The 22,573-nt window shown below is 43.7% G+C and overlaps 4 protein-coding genes across 15 annotated transcripts in view; 1 reads left to right on the top strand and 3 right to left on the bottom strand.

The window, feature by feature from the left end:
- Positions 1-11,574, top strand: part of LOC100119412 (cell surface glycoprotein 1) — a 59,572-nt gene extending 47,998 nt beyond the window's left edge. For 4 of the 11 annotated variants that reach the window (XM_008218038.4, XM_001603145.6, XM_032597517.1 and 1 more), the window contains exons 5-8: positions 4,636-6,021; positions 8,027-8,179; positions 8,643-8,720; positions 8,994-11,574. In XM_008218038.4, coding sequence (XP_008216260.1) covers positions 4,636-6,021; positions 8,027-8,179; positions 8,643-8,720; positions 8,994-9,038 — 1,662 coding nt within the window. In that variant the 3' untranslated portion in view covers positions 9,039-11,574. Of the gene's footprint in view, positions 1-303; positions 621-4,635; positions 6,022-8,026; positions 8,180-8,642; positions 8,721-8,993 lie in introns of all 11 variants that reach the window. The other 7 variants (XM_032597519.1, XM_032597522.1, XM_032597518.1 and 4 more) reach the window with 3 other exon arrangements.
- Positions 11,575-12,055: 481 nt separating this feature from the next.
- LOC100115503 (COMM domain-containing protein 8-like) lies at positions 12,056-13,426 on the bottom strand. 2 transcript variants are annotated; one of them, XM_003424110.4, is made up of 5 exons: positions 13,312-13,426; positions 13,059-13,142; positions 12,830-12,988; positions 12,607-12,759; positions 12,056-12,539 (listed from the first exon to the last, which is right to left on the bottom strand). In XM_003424110.4, the coding sequence occupies exons 2-5, from the start codon at positions 13,122-13,124 to the stop codon at positions 12,381-12,383; spliced, it is 537 nt and encodes a 178-aa protein (XP_003424158.1). In that variant the 5' UTR covers positions 13,125-13,142; positions 13,312-13,426; the 3' UTR covers positions 12,056-12,380. The 2 variants fall into 2 exon arrangements, with proteins under 2 accessions (XP_003424158.1, XP_032453416.1); XM_032597525.1 differs by having other exon boundaries at positions 13,217-13,384.
- Positions 13,427-13,477: 51 nt separating this feature from the next.
- On the bottom strand, positions 13,478-15,424 carry LOC100678957. The gene is made up of 3 exons (XM_003424111.5): positions 15,189-15,424; positions 14,665-14,938; positions 13,478-14,583 (listed from the first exon to the last, which is right to left on the bottom strand). The coding sequence occupies exons 2-3, from the start codon at positions 14,924-14,926 to the stop codon at positions 14,033-14,035; spliced, it is 813 nt and encodes a 270-aa protein (XP_003424159.1). The 5' UTR covers positions 14,927-14,938; positions 15,189-15,424; the 3' UTR covers positions 13,478-14,032.
- A 256-nt stretch (positions 15,425-15,680) lies between these two features.
- The window catches only part of LOC100678986 (BUD13 homolog), a 66,232-nt gene continuing 59,339 nt past the window's right edge, over positions 15,681-22,573 (bottom strand). The window contains exons 4-6 of the mRNA XM_003424112.5: positions 18,333-18,493; positions 18,117-18,254; positions 15,681-18,038 (exon numbers count right to left, since the gene is read on the bottom strand). Of these exons, the coding sequence (XP_003424160.1) occupies positions 17,870-18,038; positions 18,117-18,254; positions 18,333-18,493 (468 nt within the window). The 3' untranslated portion in view covers positions 15,681-17,869. The remainder of the gene's footprint in view (positions 18,039-18,116; positions 18,255-18,332; positions 18,494-22,573) is intronic.

Here is a 22,573-nt window from a genome sequence, read left to right as displayed (position 1 = left end):
GATGAAACCAAAGAATTACTGCTTCGAGACCTCTTACGTCAGGCAGTACCAAAACTCTGTTTACAAAAATTGAGCAAACGCAGCCGTCCGCACGTAGCTCGCAAAATAGAATGTTTATCTAGCTCGAAAAGCTGCCAGAAATTTCTCCCTCGAAATTTTCCACAAGCGAGAAACAGCCGAGCGTCCTATCGAAAAATATTTCCTTCGTCAACGTCCTCCCACGCGATAGGTAAAAAAGCCGCCCTGTATCAATCTTATCAGTCGCGCTCGATCGTCCGGCCCGCAAAACACCCACTCGGCTAGACTGAAAAAATAGCCAACGCCGCTGCTGCACACACACAGGTCTAGCTTGATTCGCGAGCCGAGCATCAGTAGAGGAGAAGACGGAGGTGACAGCAACCGGTTTTCCGGGCGTCGGCGACGAGCAGATATAGCGAAAGGGAGAAATAAAGGATAATATGGAGTCCGTGCTGAAGGTAGGCCGGACGGTGAGCGGTGGCGTGTACCGAGCCGCCGGGCTCCTGGCTCGGGGAGCTCGGCGCATTCTGGCGGCGATACCCCTACTCGGCATTAGTAACGCCGATGATGACGGTGACGATATCTCGGTCGACCGAACCACGGTACGGCACACGAACGCATGGACTGACTTTTTGCTCCTCTTTTGTCTTCGTACTAACTCTTGTAACGCGTCACCGGAAGTCGAGTCTGCGGCTTCCGAAAATAACGAGCCTGTCGCGCCTCATCGAACTTTTGATGCGCGTTAATTAGCAGACGACGTCACTATTAGCGCCGATTATTCTTCGCCTCGAACTTTCTCTCCAGACGAGACAATGAGCGAAAGTGTGCGGCGGGAGTATCTGATTAGGAGGCAGGCTCATTGTACTTCCGGTGTCGCGCGTGCGAGGTAACAGCGTTCCCTGAATTGTGTGTGCTTTTGAGAGTTACCAGCCCTAATCCGCCCGCGAGCGATGGCCCGACCCGAGAGTCGTGCGCGCCGGTGTACACATCGAGCTGACAGGACAAGTTCGCCCTGGTCGCTTAAACGGCTAACACGTGTTTCGCATTGACCTACGGAAATTATGATGCTTCTCTAACCCGACGCTTTATTACTAGTTCGCATTTTTTTAACGCCTGCTGTTTGGACTTTGCTCGGATTAACTCTCTCGACACACATAAAGTGTCAGCTCCTTCTGGCATTGTTGTTTATTTGTCCCGGCAAGCATCCCATCAGTGCCCGCTGTTGGTACAAGCGCGTAAGTCGACACTCGTCTTTGCGTACAAAAATAGTCCCAGCCGGCGAAGGAACTCGTTCGGCCGATCGGGCTTTTAAAATAGTACGCGCACGTGAGAAAGAGTATGTAGCAGCATAGTACACGAGAGTCTAGTGTCAGTGCACCCGTGCTCGATGATCGCCGGAACCGGACGAGCGTCACAGCTTATACTCGCGCGAGTCGCATGCTGATCATCGCGCGGAGCTTTTCTTCCTCCAAATCCAATTCTCGACTCCATTAATCTCATGAAAATTCACGCGAGATCCACCTCCTCATTAGCGCAGCCACTGCGCGTATAAATTTAATTCGTCTTCATCATCCGCGCGACTTTCGAAAGAGAAGACGCCGGCAGTACACGCCGGGGAATTGCGCCTCGATTATACGCTACTCGCGCTCTGGGACGGTGAATGTTAATTCCACCGATTACGGAACAAATCGCGGCGCTTAGAGAGACAGAGCGAGCGAGCTGATGTGTGCGTCGGAGCGAGTTAACGGACGGCGCACGCGATGGGCTGCACCGCCGTGAAATGGCCGTACTAGCTGCATCGCTCACGAACGCTCGGGCATTTTTCCTCGGCGAGGTTATTTGCTCGCCAGTTTAGCGACGATTTTTTTCGGAGATGTGTATAAGCGTCGCTCGCTGCCAAGCGATATTCGCACTTGCCAGATTTTAATTATTCCCGCGGGTGGCTAAATGGCTTCGTATAATAGCGGCTGCTATAAATATTCGAGCGCAAACATAGTAGGCGCTGCTGTCAGCTGGCCGAGGATGCAAATCGGCTGGATTAATGAAATTTGCGTTTCAGTCTTGTCGACGAGTTGTTTCAATATTGCCTCGATTTTGGCAATCTCCGTATGCGGTCGAAACACGCCTCATTTCTCTTCCCTTATCCATCTTCGAAATCACCGACGTCACCTAAAATCCCAGTACCTCGGGACGAAAAAAATCCCCAGTCACTCCCACGCATCGGAGATGACTGAAATTCCTGCGAACAGTTCGATCTTCTGAAAGATTCAGCCGTGCGACCGATGCGCCGAGAGAAGTCACGCGAGCGCGCATCAATCATCGAGAGCGACAAGCGTCGCGCGCGTCGAAAGTGAAGCCGATCGTGCGATCGATAATTCACGAATGCGTTTGCCTGTATACTCTCGGGGGAGAGACAGAGCAGCAGAAGCCGAGGGAGCATCGCGCGCATTACGGGAAATTAGCCTAATTGATACCGCGTACACGGCGTCGCATTGGGGCCCTTCCCATTTTACATAAAGTGTAAAACGGATTTATCGCGGAGGGGCTAATTCCGACTCGGATTTGCCAAATTGAAATTTACTGCGGCTGTGATGTAAACAGCAGGAGATCTCAGAGTAGCCCCGTTTCTTCTTATCGCTCCTCCGCCCGGAGAATTCAATTCCGCGCTAACCCAAAATCGTCGTCCTAAGCTCCCCCCCCCCCCCCGTATCTCGAGCCGATGCTTCTGTGCAGCGTCATCGAGGGGTATGAATATTCACGAGAACTCGACACACTTCTGACGAGCTCTCTTCGGTTTTTGCGCCGATAGCGATGGCGACCAACCGGAAGCTTATTAAAGAGCCTCTCGCTCTGGATCTCGGCCAGCGGGACGTGTTAACGCGAGAGCGAGAGCTTTCGCGCTGCGGCTTTGTCGGCTTTTCGGAGTAGTCAGCTTCGCAACAACGCTGCTTGCAGCGTACAGAGCTTCTCTCTGGATTTTGGGCTGCTTTGAAGCGCGATTTTTCATACTCGCTGTGGGAGATGCGAAGAGGTCGATGAATTATTCAGATTTTGCGAAATTGCGTGGATGCTGATGCAATTTCGTCTTTGGTTTCGCGCGGCATTACGGAGTCACTTGCGAAGCTTGCCTCACTAGCGTAATTGCACTCCAGCACCTATCTTTCCATCGATAAATCCCGTCGTTAATTCCCCGCACAGCCTGATTATACAAAAAGTCATTTCGAAACTACGCGTCATTACGCCAAGGTATGAAAACTCGACTTTCGCAAAAAATCTTCAATCCGAACAAACGCGTCCCATCGCGCGAAAACACACTCTCTCGCTTTTTTTCCACCACACGCGCCACCACGACCCACCGATCGATACTTCCATGCTAGTCGCTCGCAAAAAAAAACCCTCGCGCGTCGAGTGCGTTTAATTCACCAAATTGAAAGCCGGCAGCAGAGCCGCGCCTCGCTTTGTTCGAGTTCGTTCGCCGGCCGATCGATACACGCAAGGGGCGACGTTCTCTTTCTGTGCAGCACATCGCGTATGGGGAGAGCGGTAAGCTCTCGTCTCACGCACGAGTACACGCGCAGCGCGAAAGGAGCCTCGGGATGTCCTTGGTGGTACATTATACGAGGAATTATTTTTTCGGGAAAAGCGCTGGTTCATCCGTTTGAATTAACGCGCCGTGTGTGTGCTGGCATGCAAATTTGTCATTCCGAGAAAGAAGTAACGCATGCAGCGCGCTGACACACTGACACGCTTGGTCACCCCTGAGCAGCGGCTGCTCCCCTTGCGCTCTTGCATCACCCTCCGCAAGCGAGAGAGAGAGGATTTTTTGCCTTCCCCTAATGCACTCTCGAGCTTTTTCATATCCCCCCCCCCTCTCCCGCGCCGGCCGGCTTTATCTCTGTTTCTCCCCCGTATTCTCCGGGTTTTATTGATTGTGTAAGCCGCTGCTCTCATTTCTCTCTCGGGCCGCTCTCTATCTATCTCTTGTCATCTTACATTACGCGGTTCTTTTCTGGCCCTCAGTAGAGTCTTATCTCTTCATTCGAGGCGCGCTTTATTTATTCCTTTCTCCCGCTCCTCCTTTAATCTCGCTTCCCGCGGATAATGTTTCCACTGACTAATCGCCGCGCCCTCAGCTCGATCTCTTGCGGCTATGATCGATTCGCTTCATTTGTACACCACGCGGTGCAGCGTGATTACAAAAGTTGCGGATTATGCTGATTTTATGTCCTCCGTCGCTTTTCGGGGGAGCCGCGCGTGCTGCTGCCTCGGATGGAATCCAGGGTCGCACGTGCACGTGCCGCATCGGGCAAATCCAGTTTCGATGAAAATCGATAGTCCCTCTTTACGCTTCGACGTAAACACGAGCTATCAGTGCGAGAAAATCGTAATGGTATCGCATGACCCGAGAGCCGATATTGTGCGCAGTTACAGACGACAATACACCTGCGCGCGAATTCAATATCTGCGCTTTTCGCTAGGCCGGCTATGGAATTCTATCCGCGGAACTAAAAATAGTTGTTTAAAAATTAAAAAATTTTGTTTGCGTAACCGCGCGCTTAGCTGTTTAGCGACGATCGATCTTTGGGACGAATGACTGATGAGTTTTTGCGCTTTCAGGGCGGCGAGGAGGCCGAAGCCGCGGCAGCAACGACGGCCGCCACCCCCGAGGACAAGTCCGCCGTGAACAGCCCGACGGAGGAGTCGAAGGAGGCCAAGGAGGAGAAGAAGCCCGCCGAGGAGAGCAAGCCCGCCGAGGAGACCGCAGCAGCTGCTGCCGCTGCCCCTGCCAAGGAGGAGCCAGCCAAGAAGGAAGAGGCCGCAGCCGTCGCCGCTGCTCCAGCTCCGGCCGCTGAACCAGTAGCCGCTGCTGTCGCCGAGAAGCAAGTCGAGGTCAGTCCCGGCACCGAGAACCAGCCGATCGATACCGCTACTACCGCTACCACTACTACCTCGTCGTCTATCACTGAGAGGAAAACCACTGAGGAAATCAGTCTCCTTAGTCCCTCTGTCGTAACCTCCACCGTCACCTGCACCGCCAACACCGCGTCCGCCCTGCCCTCCAGTCCCCCGCCGACGCCCATCGATCCCTCGCCCCTGCAGCAGGCCCAACAAGCCGCCCCGACTGCCAGCGCGCTCGCCGAGGCTCTTAAGCTGCCTCACGAGACGCAGGAGCTCAAGCTCCGGGAGGAGGAGCTCAACGAGCCCAAATTTGTCGCCCTCGCTACTGAGCAGCCTCCCGTTGTCGAGGAGGTCCTCACGATCCGAACATCTCCGGTCGTTGAAACTGCTCCAGTAGTCGAGCCCGAGCCCGTTGTCGAGGCTGCACCTCTCGTCGAAGTGGCTCCAGTGGTCGAGGCTGCCCCGGTGGTCGAGGAGATAACCGTTGTCGAGACCGAGCCGGAGCTACCTCCTCCTGCACCGGTCCAAGTGGCTGAGCCAGAGCCGGTCGATCCCGAAATCGCCAAGCTCGAGGAGGAGCTCAAGAAGACCCTGGAGGCTCAGTTAGAAGACGTGCCTCCGCCGCTACCCGACTCGCCCGTGCCTCTCGAAGTCATCGCCTCCAAGATCGCGAGCTTCGCCGCCACGACGATGCAGGACGCCGTCGAGACGATCCTCGATACACTGCCCGAGCCGCCCACTGCTGAGCAAACGTTCGACTCGCTGGACATGCTGCCGCCGCCCGAGCCTCAAGAGCAGCCCGAGCAACCCGAATCCAACGATCGGCCCGCCAACGACGAAGAGGACTCGGAAGAGCTGCCGCTGCCGCCCTCGCAGCAAGAGGAGATCTTGACCGACGAGGTCGTGGTTAGCGACGCCGCCGAGGACGAGATTCACGTCCAGGAATCCAGCCAGCCAGAAACCACGATAACGACCATCACCACCACAACGACGACGACGACGAACGACGTAGAAGAGGCTCCCACGCCCCTGCTGTTGAACGGCATCGGCCAGCATGATGACGAAGAGGAAGAGGAGGACGAGCAGGAACCCGAGATCGTGCAGGTGACTAAAGCAACACAAAACAAAAAACAACACCTCGACATCCTCCTGGCATGTGAACGATAGAGAGCGACCGTGACGAATAAAAAAACACTCGGCGCTGTTGTTTATATAATATATTCATTATAAATATGTAGCGAGTGATTGTGTTAAATGCATATATACCGAGAGCGGGAATGAATACTCTCCGCTGGGGGCATCCGCTAGCACACAGCGACACCGACTGTTTCCTCTTCTTTTGGTTTATATGTACGATCGAATATATTCTGTGAAGCTTGTGCGCGGGAACGATTATATTGCCGAGTTCTTTTGTGAATCTCGAGTGCGATAGTCTTTGTTTGTGTTCTTAAAAAAAAATATTGTGAAATTTTTCATTTCTTTCTTCATCGAGTATCATTGTGATTTCGCGCGGAGTATGGAGAGGTGGTTATCGATTGAGCAAAATTTGATGCAAAGAGATGCATGTTACATATACACCAGTAGTTTTGTTAGACTTTCAGAAAATCACCTTACGAATATTCAGCATATATCTGATTCCATCTCTGACTTAAAAACCGCTTAACAATGATAGACCGAATTGTTGTCCGATTAATACTTCAACTCATCTTATTTTCAGTCGATAACCAACTCGATTTCTAATTTCCTACAAACATTTTCACTCCTTATTTATAGTTCTGTCAGAAGTTTCATGCACAGATTTTACGACTAACGCACGGACATGCCCGAACATAGTGAAAAAAAAAAAAGAAAATTACGGCAAAGAGTGAAGCGATGTCTTGGTTGAAGAGACTGATCCATTTGGGGCTACGTTGGAGACGTTGTTAAATAAACATTGCAAAGTGAAAGAGGGGCGCACGACTGCATTTTTAGCATTTGGGGAACATTCATAAAGTGGATAATAATGATAAAAGCAAACAGTCCTGACAGACGAAAGAAAGAGAAAAAAAGCGAGGCTTGATCTGAATCAATGGGCAAAGTAACAGACTCGATGGACCGCTGGAACGATTTTGCGATGGATCTTCGCAACTCTTTGTCTCTGTCCTGCCTAATTCCCCTTTTTTGACTCTGTTACGGACATAATAATAAAAATAATAATAATCATGGATTAACATATACGTATGCTTTGACGTTCTAAAAACCACTCGGATTATTTTCCTTCAGCTCCTTCTTTTTCCCTAACGCCATAAACCTGTGTTGTTTGCCTCTTGGTTTTCTTATAATTATTAACACTATGGATTATCTACATGCGATTGGATTAGACGTTTATTTGCTACTGGTTAAAAGTCGTTTTTTTCCGTTTTCCAATGACAGATAAACGTCTAACTTTACGGATGCTATACTCAAATCTGTTCTTTATTCATGTCACTAATAAAATTTTGTTGTGAATAAAAAAAATGCGAAATAGATGTTTCAACAAGTCAAAGTCTCACTGATAGACGAGCATATCATACAGCGTTCGTAATTGCATTCCACACATAGTGTTTTAAGCATCTTGCGTATACTGCATGCTGGTTGTTTTTTTCGATAATTAACGATCACTGGAATTCATTGAAGCGATAGGCTCGAAATCATATTTGCATTTTGCACGATGACTTAAACTCATGGAACATCATATAAATCATTAAGCTTTGGTGGAATCTGCCTCTCAGCTCACGATGAATTCACAGTGCCATAGCGATATCTTAATTCAATAACAGTCAATGTGTTAATCATCGCGAAACAAACTATATTACAGACATATAAATTTATGGATTTTACGTGTACACTGAAAAAAGAATTCACCTGCACTCGACTAACAGAAGGAAATCTGTCTTCGTATCTCTGATATATTATAAAGCCGCAGCAAAGTAAAAGCTAAGGAAATTGTTTTCTCAGTGTCTAAATATCTATGTCGAGTCGCGTGAAAGAAAAAATAAAAAAAAAAAACGTGTGCATGCAATGCGACTCGCGTTACGAGAGCTTGGCGAGTAGCGTGACTAACCAAAAGCTTGTCCTTTGACGTTTGCAGAACGCCCCGGAGCCAGAGGCGGCCGCTGTCGTTGAGGCACCTACGGAGAACGGCGTGGCGGATGAGGCTCCTAAGAGCCCCCCGCCCGCTGTGCCCGTCGAGGCACCCGCACCCGCACCCGCCATCACAGAGGATGTTGCTTCAGTGACCAAGGTATATGCAGACCGGCAGTTTTTATTTTATCGAGTTGTTAAAATACACCCTGTGTATACCTGCATTCAAGTTAGACCATTATTAATAGTTTACTTCACTTTCAACTTTCGATTCGAATTGAGACGATTTCCACTAGGTGGCGTCCCGTAACTTCGTACTCGCAAGTACACAAAAATTTGAAACTTTAGTATATATACCATCTAACTGAACTGTCGGATAATCGTGTCGGAGACTATCTGAACGACCATTAAGCTTTACTCGAGTTGTACTAGTTTGAGTGATGATCGCCAGAAAATTATCAACAGTTCGACGAACATTGGTAATTCTGCAGATCCCTAATTAAAATTATTGATCTAAGAAGACAATTGAGCGAGGGGCCATCTGACAAACTGCCAACTTGATGTAAAGTCTCTTTTGGTATAAACGTTTCAGTATTTAACTAATTCCTGGTTATTTTTTACAGGCTATTGAGGAAATTGACATCAGTGAGAAGGCTGTTGCTGCAGCTGTTAATGAAACTATTGAGAGTGCTGGAGTGAATGTAAGTATCTTTTAATTACATGCAATTGCGTAGTCTAGGCACACCAATTACCGAAAAATTAAGTCCAGTGTTCAGTAATCAAAAGCGGTTTATGACGATTAACGTAAATTCTTAGGCGTTTGCATTGAAATCTAAATTGAAGCATATCTAAACTTTCTTTTTATTTAATGGTAATTGGATAGTCTTGGATGGCGTAGTTTCAATTGGCGAGTGGCGGAATGCGGCGTACTAAATTAGACCAGCATATTAAACTGAGATCATTGCATGTTTCAGGAAATTGTCGCTGACTCAGTCCACCAAAACAACTTGAATGAATAAGCGCCGCTAACCGAATTGTATTTTGGGAAGAAGATACTTTTTTCTCTCGTTAAACCAAAAAAGTATATTATATAGATATGTATATTTGGACCATTCCTGCAACAAAACCGAAAATGACGTTCTTTCGTTACGAGCAGCAACAAAAAAAAAAATAATAAAAATACGGAGCGACGACGATGTCTACTAAATGCGGAGCGCGACATCGCGAGAGCATACAGACTTTTTATAGTAGGCCTATATTAATTAATTATATTACGGCACTTGACAGCAAGCGAATAGACGGGACAGGAGAGTGTAGTTTTTTCAGGGCTACGGTCGATTTATTTAAGACGGAAATAATTAAAACTGCAAGCGCCAGATGAAAAAAAGAATGATAGGAAAAAGAAAACATAAGATAAACGAAAGCGCATAAAAGAGGCAGATTAAAGAAAAATGAAAGAAAAAATATGACTCGAGCGACCGTCGACGATCTTTTCCGGTTTTACAAATCGAGAGTCATTGCCGATTTATAATCTATTTCGCGAGGCGAGCATACGAGCAAGAAAGTGTTTTAATACTGGGCCGTGCCCAGCCGCAGGTTACGATGATATTGCCCTGCAGTGTAGAAATTTTAAAGTGTCATTAATTGTTATTAAGATTAATATTAATAATGAAAGGAGAGCAGCATTGCGTGCGGCGGCATTCAACTGGCGATAGAGGACGAGCGCATTGACATTTTTTCCTTCGATCGCGAGTTTGTCGCTTATCGTTGTGTACTCTGCGGGAAATACTCAGAATGAAAAATTATAAAATAGAACAAAAAAAGGAAAGAAATGAAATGAAAAGAGTGGCAGCCTCCCGTAACCATACTACTATTGTATACTGTAAAAGAAGCGTGGAAGGAAAGCGAGAAAGAATAAAATGTGGCGAGATTTGATTGGCGAGGCTTTTTAAAATAACATGAATTTGAAAGAAAAAAAGAAACGACGGACGCGAGAGAGTTTGTGCGCGATTGTGTGTTCAACTGAGAAAACTGAATGAATGCAAGCATGAAAGCGCGCGAAAGAGATGATAATGAGAAAGGATTTGATGAAACGACGGCCAACAGATAAGCGAAGAAAGTATGCTCGAACAAACGAAAATAATTAAATTGCAAGTGCGATGGAACGGAAAAGAAAATGATATTCAATTTGAGGATGTACGTCAATGGTATATTATTACATATACTCGTTGAGCACGCGTTTTCGGTGATCGTAAAAAGGTGTTAATATGCACGAGAGAACATAATAATCTGCTTTTGTGATTTCTTCTTTTCGCTACTTTTGTACTTGTACAATCAACGATAAACAAGACTGCAGGTGCAAACTCTTCCATGCGAAACAAAACGACAAAAAACTAAGCCTAAATGCTGCGAGTACACAAAAAAATTCATGCATCACACGGTACACAATACATGATTAGAGAAAATATAAGATACATAAACTCGAGCAGTGTAAGTGATATATTAATCTAGACGTAGGGAATGCGTTTGTGTAAATTCAGCGTCTGTTCGAAAAGTCGAAAAGAACAAAATATGCCACTTTTTACACGTGAGACAAAGTCCATCGTAATCTCTTTTTGATGAATATTGCCAGATTTACAATAAAATAAGAATTTCGCACAAAAATACAAAAAAAAGACAAAACAAAGACACAATTTTACAATTGTCAGCCAGAACGTAACCTTTTTCAAGTTTTCATACCACGTTTCTACGTTTATACGGATCTCCCAAAGCGAAGCGACAACTAATCCTAAATAACCATTAAAGAGGAACTTTTTCATTAAGACCGTAGCGTAGAGACCAATATAATTAATAAAAAAAAAAAGAATTTACACTATTAGAAAGGAGTAAATGATTAAAAAAAATAAAGCCGTGAAATCGCATATATGCTCTATACGTATATGCTCCTTACCCGGATTGAAATAGAACAAAATACTGAAAATTTTTAAGTGTTAGCGAGCGAGAGAAGAAAAAAGAAAGGGAGAGTCTGCGGTCATAAAGGTCCGCAAGAGCGGCATTGATTTTAAAATCGATATATTATTAATTAGTAAGGCGAGCCAGCGAGAAAGAGAGAGCGCGCGAGAGAGAGAGCGAGAGTGAGAGCGAGAAAGAGAGTAAGAGTAAGAGGAGTTAAAATTAAAAATTGTATAGTAAACCTTATTCGTAATGGGAATTTAAACATTGTCTGTAATAATATTTACAACGAAATTCACCGTTTCCTCTCGGGACGATTTTAAAGCTCAGCGACGAGAGCGAATTATTTTCATTTGCGCACCCTTATCGCCGTGTCGGACTCGTGATCGCTTTTGAAAATTCTTCGACAAGCAGAGCGGCTTTTACGATCGTTTGCGTATTGAGCGTCGGGAGCGAAAACCGCGCGATTACGGTATATCTTCGTATGCGGAAGTTTTCAAATGCGAGATTCACAGTCCGCAGTATCTTTGATCAGCAGTTATAATAGTAACTAAACTATTCTACATTTATCTATAACCTATAATAAACTGTGAAACAAGTGTATTGCGGTTGTTTGTTTTTTTTGTGTACCTATAACCATATTCATCATCCTTTTTACATCCATTACGATAAGCTTTATTATTTATTTAGAGATATATCTGCTTTGTAAACTTGAGACTCAACATACTTAATTAAAAAACAGGATGCCTGAATAAAAAGAGTTCTTATTTGAAATAAGTAGTAAGTTTTTTTTTCAATGAAATTGAAAGTATTGTGCTAACGCTGCGTTTATAAAATATATACGTAACTTTAAACCAATTAGAAACAATCAACATGATGCTCGAGCTTGTTGCCACAATCGAGGCGAGGTTGAAGATGCCTTTGTTGAACGGCTGCAACCGGATGCTGGCTGATCAATGGGAAATCCAAAAAATCTGAAGTTCAAGACTGTTATTTCTGATTATTTTTAATATTTGAGTAAAGCAGATGTCGGATTTCTTATTGCTAGTGAACTCAAGGATAACGCAACTTGTGAACTCATCAGTATTTAAAAAAGAACATTTTATTTTACATAAAAAAGTTGGATGGCGTATATATAAATAAAACGTTTTATCCAACGCAGTAAAATCGATCGAGTTTATCCCTTTTTTGCAATCATCACTTTATTATAATGGTATACTATGGTATTTTAAAAGGATAGAGAGTCAGACAACAAGTAATATTAAACATGTGGTTTCTTTGATCATAGGCTAACTACTGACATAATGTTCCAAATGATAAACATAAATCTATATCATTTTCTATAATGTAGTAAAAACTAAAATCAATCTGCTTAGAAAATCTTCAGTTCCAGTGTACTTATACTAAAATTAAGAAATCACAGTTTCTATCGCATTTATCACTAAATCCAATTCGTCTTTGTTAAGTTCTAATTCTAAGATTTGGTTTGCTTGCTTTTCTTTTAAAATTAAATCCAGCTGTAATAGAGGTTCCCGAATTGATGCCATCTTGCTTGATCCCATGACGTACTAGAAAATTAACTAAATATCAGTGTACTGCAAAGCATACGTATTAAGCGCATTATGAATATTTTACCTTTAACCTCCAATCGAATTCAAGCATTGTTAGAATATGTCTTGATGAATACTCGTACAGTAATGCATTTGTCAACTGATTTTTTCGTACCCTTAAACAAGTCAATATTGCTTGTTGTACATGTTCTGGAAACTCATGATATTCCAGTGGCATCTATAAAAAAAAAGTTTCATTTACATATAATAAAAATTTTAAAATATAAAACTGATTCACTGTAGCATACTTTTTCTTCATCAACATATAAACAACTTGGATTGTGCAGGAATGTTGAAATATGTTTATGAACATTGTTGAACTCTTCTTTAGTCCATTGAACATTTTTAAAGTGTTGAAAATTTGGGCCAGTAGAGTTGCATATTTCGTCTATGCACCTATGTAAAAACTGAAAGAGAACAGGATTTTTATAAAAATACATAATTTTTATCCACAGATAAGGTATGTAAATATTTTACCTTATACAGTTCCTCTAATTTGTCTCTATGAAATAAGTCACATTGCATTATATGATTATTATCCATTTTGAAACTAATTTTGACCTGAAAAATTATTTTTTAAGAAAATTGACAGATAACCTAGAAATATATTATATCAACAATAGTAGCAAACCAACAGGTTGATCAAACAGTATTTGAAATATTAACTTATTTTAAACATTTCGTCTAATTGGTTAATTATTATTTAAATTAAAAATATTATAAGACGTACCAGAATATAAACACAACTCCACTGTTTTTCTAAATCTTAAATGCACTCCCACCCATGTATAGATATAGGAGATAGATCATTTTTAGCCAACAGTGAGCCACCTTCTGGGCAATAAGTGCACTATAATTGAAATACACTCGAAAGAAAAAACCAGTAAAACAAATCATTACAATGTTTGAAAAATATTTATTTTTTTTATAAAAATACGAATACGCTGTCATGATTGGATATAGATTTTTTTTCATATGTAAGCAACTACATATGCAAATTAACGTATTAAAAGTCAAAGTTTATAAGTATATCTATCAGTTATCAGTTTTTCAGATTTGGTTCTCTTTGTACTTTTCTCAAATTTGTTAACCGTTTATGAGTCTTAACTAATCTAGTAATATCAAAGAGGCTGCCTTCAACACTTCTTTACAAAGAAGCAAGTTATTCAAATTGAAAACGTAGACAAAAGACAACTAATAATATGAGCATGTTAATATGTAAAATAAACAACAAATTATTTTCGAAGTAACGTTAGATCATGGTTTTTGCTAATCTAAAATACAACAATTTTATAACAAAGCAATAAAACTACTGGGCTCAACCTTGTATGAAAATAGTAACGTTAACAGCCTTATTTATACATTTTTGTAAATATTTGTGACATGTAACTTTTTGTGACTCTAAGCTACATCCTTAAAAAGCTTATCAAAGTTATACTAGAAACTAATGACTACTTTCGTTTTTTAATTCTGCCTACGGAGTGCATCTCTTCTGAACCCACTGTCAAATTTTGAACTTTTGCTTCTAAATATTTGACATTCATCATCAACCTTTTGTATCTATCATTCCATTTTGCTAACTCATTTTCAAGGCTTTTTTTCTTATCTACTATTAATTGATAGTTTTGCAAAAAATAATCAGTGTCAGTCTGTGTTGAACAGTCTCTTACTGTAACAAAGTTGCTATTTGTTGATGATAGGTATCTTTCTCCAATAACTTCATCGCCTTCATTTTCTTCATAATATGCTTCAAAGCCCTTTAAGTCTTCATCGAGTTCTTTTGCTTCGTCATATAATTCAAAATTGTTTGAACCCTCGACTAGATCAACTTCAGCCATTAGTATATCCTCAGCAAATTGTTGAGTATTATCAGTCTCATTATCAGAATAGATTGTCTCTTGCGTTGTCTCTTCATCTGCATCTACAAATTGCTTCATTCTTTTTCGATATCGTGTTTCAAGCTCTATAGGCGGAGGAACTAACAAGAATAAAGAAGGCACAGCTGAAACATAAGAACGAGAATGAATTCTGTCAGATGATTTAATGTGTTTTATGTAGAATTAGAATAGGCAGTCTTCTCTACCTGTTGGCTTTAATCTTTTTTTTGTGCGACATACATTGCGTACAAAGTAAGGAACTTGTTTGTAATCATTTTCTGTAAAATGAATTGAACATATATGGCACGAGGCAGGATTCCATTTTCCAGCTCTTCTGCAAGACCTGATCCAAATATCCCTGTATGGTTGATTGTTGGGAAATTTGTGATAAATTATATTCATACCAGCCCTTTTGGTTTTGTCATAGCTGTTGTTGCAAACAGCAACTGTGCATCTGGTCCCGGGCATTGCAGAGCAAAACTAGAAAGATTTATGCACGTTACAAAAAGATTCATTAAGTGCAAATTAAAAATTGCGCAGAACACGGCTTGGCAATATATTCAGTAAATCATTTGAAATTTTTAAAGTGACAACCTTCTGCCATGAGTGCATACTAAGAAGGATTAAATTTAACATCCAATTACGCTCTCTAGAAAGTTCAGCTCTAGTGATTTAATTCAACAAATTCTAGTTAAGATTAGCTATTTGGTACTTGCTATTTATAACTCACCTGGTCGAGATATTTAAAAAAAACTTGAAAAAAAGAACGAAACCCAGTATAATCGAACACCACCAGTGTGTTGTTTTTTTACGCGACTCCAAATAGCTGTTCATTTTAGGAAACAATCGCACGTGTGAAGTAAAACCATATTTAAATCCAAGCTATATGAGGATTCACGAGCTCACGCGTCGCAGCGCTGTAGAAAGCTAAGCGCGTTTGAGGTTAAAACAAAGTCAAATTATTTGAAACTTGGTTTCATTGGCCTGATCCAGTAGAAGGTGGTGCCCCCTTTTAAGCGCTACTCCCTCGGTAACCCGGGTATGTTTTCTATACTTTATTAAAGCCGTGGAAAGTGGCGCCCTCTTCTATATCTCCCGTTGGCGATATAAATATCGTACTCCCTCGGTAAAGCAGTGTTACTTGAAATCATCGTGGACTAGATTTTACTTATTTTATTTGATTGAGAAATTAAGATAAGGATATATAGACTGTAATACTTGATTGCTTAAATGCTATTTTATTGTATATTATTATGTAGGCAGTAGACACAACACTTTCAGATTGATATTATTACATATATAACATGCATTTATTATGGTATATGATATTATATAATTAGAAAAGGGGAAATAATGATTTTGACAATACCAATGCACGACGACGACAAAAATTGTATATTTTTTTTTGCTACATGCTTATTTATAATTACATAATATATTTACTAAAATACAATTTACAATTTGCTTTGCGTTGCGACCTTCATATTGGCCATTTTTCTTATTTCGCATATTCACCTCGACCTCGCGCACAAGATCGGAGGCGTCCAGGTCGGAAAATTTTTTCTTCTGCCAAAGTAAGCTACGTAACCGTAAGATGTTAAACGAATCAATTATTTCATCTTGTTACAAGGTCGCAAAGATCACGTCTTGTTCTCTTGATACTCCGCATACACACACACTATATATATATTATTACATCTAAAAAGTATGTATAAAAGAGGGGTTAGACTTGTTTTTTCATAATATGCTAAGTATTAAATTAATGAACGTTCTTATACAAATGCTTCGTCTGTCGTCTATAAATCTACAAAGTTTCTGCGAAACTTATACACGTTGAGAGAAGCGAAGCATATATAAAAGTATATATAAATTCAATACACTTCGTTCGAAAGAATGGCAATCGTTAAGTTTCGATACTGTCGCGCGATAAGCGGTATAGGATATTAAAAAAAAAAGGAAGAAATTTCGCCAAGAGTATAATATACGTTAGCGGCTGTGTCAGTAAATGTTTAATATCCAAGATACATAATAATATATATATTATAGCGAAGTGGATATTACGTTAAGGACCTCTTTCGAACCTGCGTTTATTGACTCTCCTATACAGGAAGACGCTTATTTGGAAAAAAATAACAAGTTTCCTGCGCGGAAACCTGTAATTTCAATAGCGAACGAAATAAATCTATTGTCGTGCTTATGAAATAAGCAACAATAAATGGCCAGGACGCGCTGGTGAGAAAAGGGAAATGTCAGGCCGCATAAGCTTCGGAAAGAGAGGTCAAAAATTCCGTGAGAGAAAAGACAAAAGGAGGCTTTTACGCAGGATCGAGATAGGGCCTCAGACTAGGCTCGCGTCCGAGGACTTCTCATTAACATTATCTCTCTCCCTCGTATACCGTTTAAGTTACCTCAATGCTTAAAGTCAGTCGAAGAGCTGCGCGTTCCTTCAGATCTACTAGCTTCGTTTCGTCGACGTTTTTCTTTTGTTTTTCTTGCTTTTTCATCCCTTATACGTTAATTATGCGTTTTCCATTCTAATACTTTTTCGAGCAACATTGACTTTTATCGTCTCGTTATTCAGATTCAATGTCGTGTTAATTCAAGATTACGTTTACACATATTATTATTATTATTATTATTATTATGAGAAACTCGTCATTACGCAGGGTAGTTATAATATTATAGAATGATCAAATTTAGAATGTTCAAATGTTGATATAAGTATAGTTATTTAAGCGAGATATATATTTTATTTACATACTTCTTCGGCGGAGTGTACCATGACGTTCGGGCTCTCTCCCTTTTCGAAACTGATCGCCACACTCTTCGTATATAGCAGCGTAAATAATATGTGGGCATAGAAGCTAAAAGATACTCTTAATTGATGAATCATCGGACGATCGGATATTTGTCAATATCGCTGACCTCCGATGCACTTATTTACACGCGATGATTCGCTCGACGCGAATAGAAGCATAAAGAGACGTTTCTGCAAGAATTAGAATATAATAATAATGTAGAAAAAGGCGTATCGATCGCATACGAGAGTTCCTCTGCAAACAGCTCGACTTGCTTGACAATCCAGAGTCTAGCCGCTAAATATTGATTACATTATAACGCGTATAGTTTATACGACTTATACACGTAAAAAAACGACACTGCCCGCGCGCGCCTCTCGCAAAACAGCCCAAATCACTGGTTACACACGTATGATATATCGCAAGAGCGCGTAAATCGCGTAGTACAGTGGACGTATAATTCGTACCACGTACGCAGGCGCGGTGTAAAAAATAATCGAGTCTCGCTCGCTCATCTCGTTCCGGCGCCGACGAGGAGGAGGAAAGAAAAGAGACAGGGGTTAAATGGCACCATCATCATCGTCGTCGTCATCTTCTACCGCGAGACGATGGATTACGGAGTCCTCCAACTTCTGCCGCGCGGATACTGGTAGTTGTTGCTCGGACGGCGTGACCAGACGTTCGAGTCGATGAACTTCTTCTTCTGCGGACAGCCGCCGGTCTCCACCAGGTAAGCGCCGTAGAAGCACTTGGGCGCCATGCATCTCTCCTCCTTGATGCACCTGCGAGGAAATTTCGCGTTCTACAACTCGAGGAAGGATGTACAAGATATAGATGCAAGAGAAAAAAGGGAGGCTTACTGTCTGTCGACGTTCGATAGATAGCCTCGGCCCATCAGCAGCTTCTGACAGGTCTCCTCCCTGTCCCTGTCGGGGCAAGTGCACTCGCAGGAGTCGTCGCTCGTGATCATCGGCAAGAAGTTACTGGGACAGCGGCATCTGAAAGAGCAGGGTAGTTGTCGATCAATTATCTCTAACTGGCTCATGAAAATACAAGAAAATACAAAGCCGACTCACGGTTTTCTCGGCCGCTGCTGCTTGACGATGTTGGCCGGCGCCTGGACGTTGTGCCTCGGGTTTCGATGGCTCTCCAGGTTCTTCCGCTCGCTGCACCTGCACTCGGTGTGGTTGTCGAAGGTGAGCTTCGCGACGCCCTGGCTGCCGTGGAGGGAGACCACCTGGAACACGAGGAAGACATTTATAGCCCCATTCGTTCGATTATCCCGTTATAGACACTTCGAAGCTCGCAAAAGCTCGCTGCGCACCTGTCGCCCGTAAAAAGTACCGCGCGAAGAATAAATCACGAGGAGAGCTTCGCGCATCGATCACACAAACGCACAACCCACCATTTCAATTCGTCGCAGCTCTGCCGTTAGCATATCGTTTTTTTTTTTTTTTCCGCGCACTCGGAAACGCGAACCGCATGCCATTCCCGAAGCCCGTCCGCGCGGCGAGTTTATTAGAAATGGTAATGGCTTTTCCCCAGGCGGAACCAGAGCCCATTTGTCTCGTGTCTTTCCTCTGTTTCTCTCTCTCTCTCTCTCGCGGGAATCGCGACGACCGTCGCGAAAATAAAGGAGCCGCAGCTTTCGATCATTGAAGCGCGTGCCAACTTTCTCGAGCGGGACGTCCTTAAATATTTATACATCGGTGCAGCTATCTCCGAGCGATTTTTTCCCTCCTCGACGAGGCTTTTTTCTGCGCGCGAGAGAGCGCCGGGCAACTTTTACTTGAAAGAAACTGGAAAAAAAAAATAACTCTTTGTCGAGCAAGAAGTTTGATTTTTTCGCCTGGAAAAGTTTGAATTTTCGTCTCGCAGATTTTATAAGTGTCCGACGGGCGAATTTACCGGCCGATTTCACACACTCCGAGGCTACTCGACGCTCGACTGGCGCTACGTCGAGGATATTGCCAATTGAACTCGCGCCCGGCGCCGCGTATTTATGTGGCGTTTGAACTTGGCGCGCGGGACGATTTTCCGCCGTCGCTGCGTTTTCGCGGAACTTTTCACCGCGGCTGTGCTGGCAGCGTTTAATTATACACATTCCCAGGCGGCGTTTGTTTAGTCGGCTAACGAGTCGCTGCGATTTTTCAGTTGATGCTATATCGTTGCCTCCTATTGATGAGATAATTGCGCTCGCTGAATAATTGCCGGGCTCTTAAACGCCGCTCGGAGATGTAGGAAGTCATGCGCGCTAACAGCAAATGTGCAAATCTGAGATTTTAGGTCTCGGGGCTATGAAGCGTAACCGATCGTTAAGATCTTTTCTTTTTTTTTATTTTTCAAGAGAGAGACTAAAAATGCGTCATATCATTGACGACAATTGACGTGCGATTTTTGTGAAAAAGCAACATTTCTCCCCGCATATAATATCTTAATATTACGCGGAAAACGCAACGTTGACAGCGTCATGAGTTTCGAATAAATCTCGGATTACGGATACACGGCATTTCTCTGCACCTATAACATTCCAGCGTGCGTGCGCACGGGTAATAATTAGCCCTAAGGATACAGTCTCGGCGCTTAACAACTTAATTCCTCCAGCTCGCTCCTCGGCATTTTCTCCTCAAAGCCATGCGCGCCGCAACTTTTTTCCCTCGAAACTTCCGCCAATGTATCACTCGATCTCCCCTCCTCATCTGCATTCGCGAAAATCTCTCTCGAAACGATGATAATTCGGCGCACCACGATGCGCAAAGGAGGAAAGGACAAAGAAGACGATTACAAGTGAGCGGGAGAGAGAGAGAGAGAGAGAGAGAGGAAAAAGCAGCAGACGGCTCATTAGCATTCGTCGCTCGGGGCTGCCATTCATGAATGAACCGCCGCGCTCTCTTCTGCGCGCACGCACACACCCACGTGAGAGTGTACAGGGGGATTACCGCTGCATCGCACGTTCGCACACGCGCGGAAGAGAGGGAGAGAGAGAGAGAGAAAGAGAGAGCGTCGCGGGTGGGATGGCTCGGCGTAATTTGAAGGCGTACGCGGCCGCCGCGGATGATGGGGTCATCGATACTACTCGGATTTTAAAAATTATACCTATACAGTAGATCGGAGAATTTAAAATAACTCACGGTGGCATCCCCCGGAAAAAGCGTAACCGCCGAGAATTTCCGGGTTACCGCGCCATCGATATCTCTCTCCGAAATCGTCTCGCTATGCTAATTTGCGAGAGCACACCTCGCCCGCGCGTCCTCCCTCTTTCACGAGCGCGATTATCGTATTTCACGCAAAATACGGAAGAGGGAGAGAAAGATGGGACGTTCGGGCGAAATCGACGCGGACGCGCGCAGCTCCGTAAGTGTGCTGAGTCGTTTCTCGCGAGGGCGTTATTATATACGCCCGCTCTTGTATATTTCTGTCCTAAAATTACGTCAGTGAATTAAAAAACAATTTTCCCGGGGAGGCTCGATAGATCTTTCCCTTTAAAGAGCTCTCGGCTCTCGCGTATCCGTGGGCGTTTAATCTACGGAACCACTTATGGACGCGCGATAGCTCTTACGGCCTATACCGGGCGTTTGTTCCATGAGAGAAAAAAAAAAATAGCAACGCGCGTCTGCTCGCTATAAATAACGGATGGCGCTTTTCGCGAGGGATAAGTTCATCGAAGAGAGCCGCCAGCATAATACGTCATTATGCCAGAGCGCTTGCGTAACGAACGAACCTGCAGCCGGGAATTTCAGCGATGCAGATCGTGGGAGTTACAACGTTATCTATCGGGTTACGCGCGTGTGTGTACGGCCAACTGACCGCGATTAGTCGACTCGCGCTAGAGAAGGAGATGCTGGAATCCGCGGAACTCTGCGAGATAACGTAACGAGGATCGGTTTATTTTCATCGATCGAGGGCTGCCGCTTTCTCGATCGATCTCCGTGGCTGCGTCATCGCGTGAGTCACTTAGCAGCGGATACACGCAGCGGCGCGTGTTTGTTTATCGATACATTTGTAGCTATTCGCGATGCCTATCTCTATGGTCGAAGCTGTAATTTCATTTTTTATCGCTGCCCAGGGGCTAATTCTTTCTTAGATTCAGCTCGACGATATTGCACCGCGGGTATATAGGTTGGCGTTTGAATGATCGAGCTCTCTCGTCTATTTGCACTCCGGTATAAGTGTATGCCTGCACAGGCCTAACTTGTACTTTTCGCTCGCGCTTATTGAGACATTAGAATAAATTAAGTGTGTGTACACTGTACAACGACTCGCTGCACGCGCGGAGAAAAAAGAGCCGTCCTATACTGCTCTCAGCGTATTATTCTAGGGTTTCCTTTGTTCGAATACAAATAACTATCCTCCAGCACCCGTAAACACTCGGGCTGGTTCATCGCATTCGAAAGTCGCGAGACTTAATAAATCAGCGATTTCTCGCCTAGCGCGCGAGATAATTAAACGTAATGCGTTAGTTTCCCTTCGTTAAAAGCGACATTCGAGCAGCGGCGAAAACTTATGTGTTCCATACCGGGACGTGTGGGTGAGAGAGATAGAGAGAGAGAGACAGACGGTGATGCTCTTCGCTGCGCGAGCGATGCTATAGTTGCGATTGTCTTACGCAGTTTACGATGCCGCGCGAATATTAGAATTTTAATGGCCGCGCGCGAGTGAAAGTTTTGGAAATTTGAATTTTTGCCTCGTTAAGCCGTTTTATTCCGGCCGAAAGTTATTGCATAGCGCGTAAAAATTGCCGAGTTATTAGCCGTAAATTTTGAATTTCTAATTTAATTATTATTTACTCTTTTGTTTCCTGATGTCACTGTCGCCGCGTGTAGGTATGCGCGCAAGCCAAATACATCCATTCGACGTGTTCCTTCGAGTCTCGAAATCGAATGCTCGCACAGGCTGTGTATCGCCATGATGACATCAAACCGCATCAAACTGTCGTTGCGGGTAAAACTTCGAAGCTCCATTGTTATACCTCTAGGATATATTTTTTCGCGATAAAAGCTCATTGTATTCAGCGAGAAACAGCGCATAGCGCAGGCTCATTAGACGTATAAATCAGATTGCATTTCATCAGAATTTTCGGAGCGTCTGAAACGTCGTGAAAGCGCCGGGCGATGTGAATGATGGCTCGATTCAAGAATTTCACTCGTAATAACGTGGGACGAAACGGCCCGTACAGCAGATACGAGCCGTCAATATAAGCGGCTCTCTTAGGGCCGTTAAAGCGCAATTCGCTGCATTATACAGCACTGGGATGAGCCGCGGCGGTGAACTGCACGACGCGCGATATCGCATTACGCGCGTTTGCTGAAACCCGGAA

The sequence above is a fragment of the Nasonia vitripennis genome, chromosome 2 (assembly GCF_009193385.2).
Source record: "Nasonia vitripennis strain AsymCx chromosome 2, Nvit_psr_1.1, whole genome shotgun sequence".
Taxonomy (NCBI): domain Eukaryota; kingdom Metazoa; phylum Arthropoda; class Insecta; order Hymenoptera; family Pteromalidae; genus Nasonia; species Nasonia vitripennis.
Note: the sequence above shows the minus strand (reverse complement) of the source record. Positions and strands in the feature narration are given on the sequence as shown.

Coding starts and splice junctions, on each gene's coding strand:
- LOC100115503 (XM_003424110.4), bottom strand. CDS start 13,124: ATGGATAATAATCATATAATGCAATGTGACTTATTTCATAGAGACAAA. Junction 12,760..12,829: donor TATATGTTGATGAAGAAAAA/GTATGCTACAGT, acceptor TTTTTTTTATAG/ATGCCACTGGAATATCATGA. Junction 12,540..12,606: donor AATTCGATTGGAGGTTAAAG/GTAAAATATTCA, acceptor TTAATTTTCTAG/TACGTCATGGGATCAAGCAA.
- LOC100678957 (XM_003424111.5), bottom strand. CDS start 14,926: ATGCCCGGGACCAGATGCACAGTTGCTGTTTGCAACAACAGCTATGAC. Junction 14,584..14,664: donor AAAAAGATTAAAGCCAACAG/GTAGAGAAGACT, acceptor CTTATGTTTCAG/CTGTGCCTTCTTTATTCTTG.